The sequence below is a fragment of the Neophocaena asiaeorientalis genome, unplaced genomic scaffold, assembly GCF_003031525.2.
Source record: "Neophocaena asiaeorientalis asiaeorientalis breed wild unplaced genomic scaffold, Neophocaena_asiaeorientalis_V1.1 scaffold78, whole genome shotgun sequence".
In the NCBI taxonomy this organism is placed as follows: domain Eukaryota; kingdom Metazoa; phylum Chordata; class Mammalia; order Artiodactyla; family Phocoenidae; genus Neophocaena; species Neophocaena asiaeorientalis.
Window position 1 is genome coordinate 13017321 of NW_020175018.1, and position 7263 is coordinate 13024583.

At 59.9% G+C, this 7263-nt stretch overlaps 1 protein-coding gene across 1 annotated transcript in view; it reads left to right on the top strand.

The window, feature by feature from the left end:
* Positions 1–5784, top strand: part of SLC27A4 (solute carrier family 27 member 4) — a 14450-nt gene extending 8666 nt beyond the window's left edge. Inside the window, exons 10-13 of the mRNA XM_024762557.1 lie at positions 402–539; positions 659–823; positions 914–1060; positions 3284–5784. Of these exons, the coding sequence (XP_024618325.1) occupies positions 402–539; positions 659–823; positions 914–1060; positions 3284–3441 (608 nt within the window). The 3' untranslated portion in view covers positions 3442–5784. The remainder of the gene's footprint in view (positions 1–401; positions 540–658; positions 824–913; positions 1061–3283) is intronic.
* Positions 5785–7263: the final 1479 nt, after the last annotated feature.

The window sequence follows — 7263 nt, forward strand, 5'->3', positions numbered from 1 at the left end:
GGGGGGGGGGGCGGCCCGGGGGGGGGGGGGGGCCGGGTGGGTGGGGAGCCCCATCCTGGTCAGCAGCCAGAAGTCATCTTCTCTGAGGGCTTCCAGGCATTTATTTCTTCATCCGTGCATCCATTCAGTCATACAGAACGTAAAGCTCTTTAAGCAGAGCCAGGGCCCTGGGAGTGCCGGCTCTGGTTAGGCCGTCCGTGTAGGGCTTGACCACCCTGTCATTTGTTTGTTCGACTTTCCATCCATCTGTTCAGTGACCAGACTTTACTGAGAAGCTCCCTGCCCTCGGGGCTCCCGGGGTGGGGGCGGGGAGAAGTGGGCGTTTCTGTGGACAGCTGCAGGGTGCACTCAGTGTGAAAGAGACCCCAGGGCAGGTCTGACCCCGCCTCCCCTGCCCACAGGTGAGCCGGGCCAGCTGGTGGGCGCCATCGTGCAGCAGGACCCCCTGCGGCGCTTCGACGGCTACCTCAACCAGGGCGCCAACAACAAGAAGATCGCCAAGGATGTCTTCAAGAAGGGGGACCAGGCCTACCTCACCGGTGGGTGGGCACCTCTCCCTAGGCCTTTGCCGCCCCTCGGGTTGCGGGGGGAGGAAGGGGCCTTTCGCCACCCTCTGAGAGCACCTCCCCGGGACCCAGCTCACCCAGCTCCCCTCTAGGCGACGTGCTGGTGATGGACGAGCTGGGCTACCTGTACTTTCGGGACCGCACAGGGGACACCTTCCGCTGGAAAGGCGAGAACGTGTCCACCACGGAGGTGGAGGGTGCGCTCAGCCGCCTGCTGGCCATGGCCGACGTGGCTGTGTATGGCGTCGAGGTGCCAGGTACCCGGGGAGGCGGGAGGTGCCGGCGTGTGTGCGGAGGGGCCGCAGGGGCCATCGCCAGCCGCTCACTGCCCACTCTGCCACCCCCAGGAACCGAGGGCCGGGCCGGCATGGCTGCTGTGGCCAACCCCTCTGGCAGCTGTGACCTGGAGCGCTTAGCCCAGCTCCTAGAGAAGGAGCTGCCCCTGTACGCCCGCCCCATCTTCCTGCGCTTCCTGCCTGAGCTGCACAAAACAGGTCTGTCCCCACGCCCGACCCCAGCTCCAACTCGCAGGTGCCAGGCCAAGGCCCCTTCCTGGGTCCTTCTGAGAGGCCGGGGTGCCTGTCATTTTCCCTTCACCCACAGCCTTGCCAGGTGGTTGGTAACCTGACCTACCTGTGAGCGGACCCAGGCTTCAGGGAGAGAGGGTGCATCCATTCTCAGTGGGACAACTGAGAACAAATATCGACTGAGTGTCTAGTCTGCTCCAGGCACTGTGCTAGGCCCTGGGGGTATAGGTGACAAATTCCGGCAGGACCTGTGCCTTCTGGGAGCTTCTAGAGCAGCAGGGGAGGCAGCCACAGGATAAGGAATTCCAAAGATAAAGAATGGAATGCAGATCAAACTAACAGGAAAGTGAATGAGAGGGTTGTGGGTGACTGGGAGGCTCCCCTGAGGAGGTGCGGTTTCAGCAGAGACCTGAGAGTGAGAGGGAGGGAGGGAAGGAGGACTTCGTGGGGGTGGGAGGCTTTCCGGGCTCTGGGAACAGCCACTGCGGAGTCCCTGAGGCAGGGAGGCACTTGGCTGCTAGGGGAATGAAAGGAGGCCCCTGAAGCTGGAGCAGTGAGGGGTGGGCAGCGGCGTGAGGTGGGATGGCAAGGGCAGCAGGGGCCTTGTGGGCCGGGGAGGGGGGCTTGGACTATACCGGGGGCAGTAGGGAGCCACAGAAGTGTTTGAGCAAGGTAGTGACCTGGTCAGATTCCTGTCCTGTGTGGAGGCTGGGGGAGGCTGCAGGTGACCCAGGAGGAGGGGCGAGTGGTGGGTCCACCGGCACACGGCGGGGTGGTGCCATCCTTCTGTCTGTCGGTCCTCTCAGGAGTTTCTCTGGACAGGAGGCTCTGAGGCTCGTGCCCCAACCTCCCCTCCACTCTCCTCAGTCCTGGCTGCCTCCAAACTTACTTAGGGCTCAGAACAGCCATTTTATTTGCTCACAATTTGTGGGTCAGCAGTTTGGGGTTAAGTCCAGCTGAGTGTTCTTCTGTTGGCCCCATCTAGGGTCAAATAGTGCCATCGGTTGTAAGAGGGCCACCCTCACGTGGGGCTTCCGTCTAGTTGGCTCTGCAGTGATGTCCACAGAACGGTGGTGATGGCAGTGTGCTCTATCTGCGCTCGGCGCTCTCCGTCACGGCAGCTACCAGCCCCGAGCGCTTGAAGTGGGACCAGTGTGACGCGGAAACTGAATTTTAAATTTCGTTTCATTTTAATTAAATTTGCATAGCCACATATGGCCAGTCTTAGCGCCCGTCTAAGCGGCCCTTCCTGGGGTGGTTCTGCTCTGTTCCATGTGGTTTCTCCTCCTTCAGAGGCTAGACTGGTCTCAGGGCACCCCGAGAGGGTGGGGATGGAAACTGCAAGGCCCCTTGAGGCCTAGACCACCCACAACACGGCCTCTTCCCCATTCTGTGAGTCAGAGCCAGTTGTAAGGCCAGTCTGGATTCAAGCAGCCGTTGAGAAAGACTCCATCTCTTGCTGGGAGAAGTGGCCAGTCCACGTGGCAGAGGGGTACCGGGGGAGAAGCTGTAGCCATTTCTGGCATCTATGACACCTGGGTTCAAACCCCAGCTCCACTGCCTACGAGCTGTGTGATGTTGGCTGAGATATGTGCCTCTGAGCCTCAGTCCCTCATCTATATAGAGGGGCTAAGACCGTTGATTGAAAGATGCATAATTTATATTACATACTCTTAAGGGGAAAACACACGAATTGAGCTACTTCGGAGACGTTGAAACCTGAAGTCTTGTGCGTCTTGGAATCCATAGACTATGGTTGTGCACCTGCCCCTGGGGTTCACGTGCAGATTGCCGAGGTCACCTCTGTACCTGGGAGGTGCTCAGATGAAAGGGAGCCATCAGGGAAGACCTGCGGTCTGGTCCTCACTCTGCTGTCACTCAGCATGTGGCCCTGAAAGGATAGCTTCTCTTCTTCAGGACTCCGTTTCCCTGTCTGCAAAAAGGCGTGGGTAACTCGGCCCCTTCCCCTTTGCCGGGGCTGCTCTGAGGAGTGATACATAATGTAATGGATGGAGCCTTTGCAAACTGTAGAGGGCGGAGCCCCTCCTCCCATGCCTCCCCTTTCCGGTGTCCTCTGCAGCCCTCCTCCTCTGCCCTTCCTCAACCCTGGCGGGAGGGCGGGTTCCGAGAGCTCAGGCCCCTGCCCTGCACCCTTCTGACCCTTCTTCCCCTGTCTTCTCCCTCCCTCAGGGACCTTCAAGCTACAGAAGACGGACCTGCGGAAGGAGGGCTTTGACCCAACAGTTGTGAAAGACCCACTGTTCTACCTGGATGTCCGGAAGCGCCGCTATGTCCCTCTGGACCAAGAGGCCTACACTCGCATCCAGGCAGGCGAGGAGAAGCTGTGATTTGCCCCGAGTCCCTCTGAGGGCCACCGGATGCTGGACCCAGAGCACCAGTTCCCACCCCAGAGGGTTCCTGGGCAAAGCCAGACCAAAGCAAGAAGGGCCTGGCCTCACAACCCCAAGGTGCCGACCCCCACCCCTCAAAACTGCCAAGGGACTCACTGCTGCCTCCCCCACCCCCCGAGGCTTTCTGTGAAAGCCTCATCTCCATGTTGTGTCTTCAGGGGGCCTCTGGGCCCCAGGCTGAGACTGAGACTGGGCCCCTCAGGGTGATGTCTTAGGGCAGGACAGGGGAGGTGGAGGGTCACCAAGCACTCTCCAGAGAACAGGCAGCTTGTAAACGGGACCAGGGCAGAAGCCCCCAGACCCAGGACGCCAGCAGAGTGGGCGGGGGCAGCAGTGGCCGTTGATCAGGTGTCCGAATAGGATCCAGGCCCTGGAGCCACTCAGGCGTCCTCAGCCCTGCCGGTGCCTCTAGGAGGGCAGGAGAGAGACTGACCTGTAGCAGGCAGCCTGGACCTGTATGTAGCAGGCAGCCTGGACGGGGCACCCGTCTCATCCCCCTCTCTCTGGGTGCCTGCCTGGCTGTCCCTCAGGCAGGGCCTCTCTGTCTTTGTGGGTCTGTCCTTGTCCCCTCCTCCGTCTCCATCCTGGCCTGGCTATGAAGGGAGAAGGGGTGGGGGAGCACTCAGGGGCCAATAAACTGCCTTCCTCCCCCTGCCCGTGTGATGCCACCTGAGCTCACCCCAGCCTGCTCAGGCCCCAGCTTCTGCCCCATTCACTCCTCCATTCATTCGTTCATTTGGACTGAGGGATATAGCAGGTTATCTTAGATGGGGGGCAGTTCCCACCTGAGCCTGGCAGGGTGTTTTAACAGCATGATCTTGAGAGTCTAAACCAGCTGTGTCACGAGCTTGCGCGTTGGGCAAGTGACTTTGTCGTCTCTGTGACAAGGGAATGATCAGTTAGGATTCAGAGAGCTAAAGGGAGCCAGTATGAGGAAAGGGCTGTTCAGAGCCGTTGAGGGAGGAAACCCTAACCCAGCACAGGGTCCCATCTCCAGACCCTTGCCCATGCTGTTCCTTCTGCCAGGGGTGCGTTTTCCCAGGGCGTTTGGCAGGGGTGCTGTGCAAGGCAGAGCAGGGCTGCCTAACCAGCTGGGTAGAGTCTAGGAAAGCTTCCTGGAACAGTGTTTGCAGAGCTGTCAGCAGTGCCAGCGGAGGGCCAGCTGTCCCCTAGGGCCCAACCCTGGAGTCGCACGCAGGCTGGAAATGTGCGCAGCCCAATGGAAAGGGGGTCCACCCCAAGCCAGGGCAGCAGGCAGCGTGTGTGCCCCAGGGCGTCATCTTCACTATTTAACCCTCAGCACCGTCTGTCACTTGACTGAGGTCACACAGCAAGTAGTGGGGACTGGAATGCCAGCCCTAGCCCCTTGCCCTTCCCGCTGCTCCTTGGTGCAGAAGGCAACAGGAAAGCCAGATGAGCTTCCATTCCACGCATGCTTGTGGAGCCAACTGTGAGCCACACCCCAGGCCAGCAGCTGACTGGGTGGTGGGTGGCCAGGGTGAGAAATCTGGGGTGCCTCCTGGGGGAGTGACCTTTGAAAGATAGTGGAGTCTGGTGCCACTCTTGGGAGCAGAGAGAGGCAGCGCTGGAGTTGGCCCCTGGAGAGCGAGGCTGATGCGGGTGGGGTTTGGGAGTGGCAGGCATGGCTGCAGTGCCCTAGTGTGACCAGCAGGGGGCGCACAGGTCCTGCAGAATCCAGTCCAGCCTTTGGCGCTCAGCCAAGGGAAGCTGGAAGGAGGGAGTGCAAGTCCCCACTTCACCCCCAGCGGTACTCATCCCAGAGGACTCTGTGGTGGGCCTTTGATCAGGCTCCCAAGGGGCTGGACTTGGCTGACAGTGAAGCTTTGTGTCTTTAACCCGCAGCAATGACTGCTCTCTGACGGGAAGGAGCCCCCCAGTGGTCCCTGTTCCTTTCCCCTGGTTGAACACAGTCACCCAGAGGCAGTAAGGAGTGGTGGTTAAAAGCTCCTGCTGAGGAGCCGGTCAGGCCTGAGTTCAAGTCCATTTGCCAGGCTAGGCCTCAGTTTCCTCTCCCATAAATGGTGGTCTAGGAATCCCTACCTCGGGACAATTGTGAACGTGTAGTGAGATCGTGCTTGGAAATCTCTCAGCTCGGGGTCTGATGCTGATAGCTGAGCGGTACGTGGTAGTTAAAAGAAAAAAGGAGCAGTGTTGAGGTGTTAAGACCCCAGACTAGGCCCGTTTCCCACTTCTGCACCAGCACCCGCCCCCAGCCCCTCCGCCCCTCCATGAAGGGACGGGGCTGGTGGGCCCCTGGGCCTTGCAGCTCTCCTGGAGCTACTGTTTACTGGGCATTTGCTGACATTTACATAGCACTTCACAGTTTACAAAGCACTGTGTAAGTACATCAACGGAGCAGATGCTAAAGCCCTACTCTGTGCAGGGGGGCGGGGCATGGTCAGATCTGCCCTCGGGGAGCCCACTATCTGGGGGCAGAGGAGAGGGTCCTAGCCAGTCAAGAAGCAAAGGGTGTGTGCTTAGCTGCACCCTAACCCAGAGCCCTGGTCAGCATGTGGGGGAGGTGAGGAAGTTGCGTTTCATGGTCACAGAGGCTTTTCACGGAAGAGTCATCCAAGAATAGGAGAGGGAAGAATGGCCCAGACAGAAGGAGCCACAAAACATAAAGGCCTGGAGGTGAAGGGCAGGGAAGGGCGAGCAGGGCAGATGAAAGAAGGGCAGTGAGGCTGCAGCGGTGGGACTGGGGGGAGAGTTGAGGCAAGGTATGCAGAGTGAATCCTTTGTGGGCGTTTCTTGCACACTTGAGGACTGGGGGCTCAGCTGGGAAATCCTTGTATGAGGCCAAACCCATTGCCTTCGACTTGCTGACAGCCACCACGTGTGGAGCACCTCCTATGTGCAGGACGTGAGGCCCAGCACTTGATGTGCGTTATTTCATTAAATCCGTCACACACAGCAGCTACGGTTTTTACCCGCACTCCACAGATGAGGAATCTGAGGCTCAGAGAAGCTGTGTCTCTCCACAGACCACAGGGCCTGTGAATAGCAGTCCTGGGATGCAAGCCCCCTTCCCAGAGCCTCAGTGTTCCCGTCTGCAGGCTGGGCCGGGGAGGCTGGAAGGGGCCTGCCTTGAGCGTCCCAGAGGTCCTACCACCCTTAGACAGGCGAGTGGCTGCCCAGGCCAGGGCTTGGTGTATCACTTTCAATCCCTGGGAAGAAGGTTAAATACCTCTGAGGGGCCTATTGAGGCGCTGGCGGCAAGGGAAGGGGCGACCGAGTGACTTTCAAAGGGGCCTGAATGCGTGGCCAGCCCCTCCCCTGGAGGAGGGGGCCCTGCTTCCTCCCGGCCTAATGATATTCTGGGCTCAGCCCTCATCTTTGGCGGCAGTTTAACCCGAGCCGGGGAGGATTTCTTTCTCACTGATCTCAGCTTGACACCCAATTAGCACAAGAATGGGAGGTGGAAGCCTGCAAGAGGCGCCTCCCAGCCTCCCGGGGCGCACGAGGGGAGCAGGCGGGGAGACAAAGGGCAGTGGGCAGGGGGGCCCCCGCGCCCTCGTCTCCCGTGCAGACCCCGCCATTGTCTCCCTAGGAGCTTCAGAGGGGATGGAGGCCAACACCCGGCTAGCCGGCCTGCTGGAGGGACAGGGCTGGGGCCCAAGCCCCTCTTCTGCGTGGATCCCAGGGGAAGGCATTTGGGTGAGCCAAGCCCAACAGGACGCAGCGAGGGTCAGGGATCCTGAAGGCGCAACAACCTGGGGTCGAGGCCTGACACGTAGG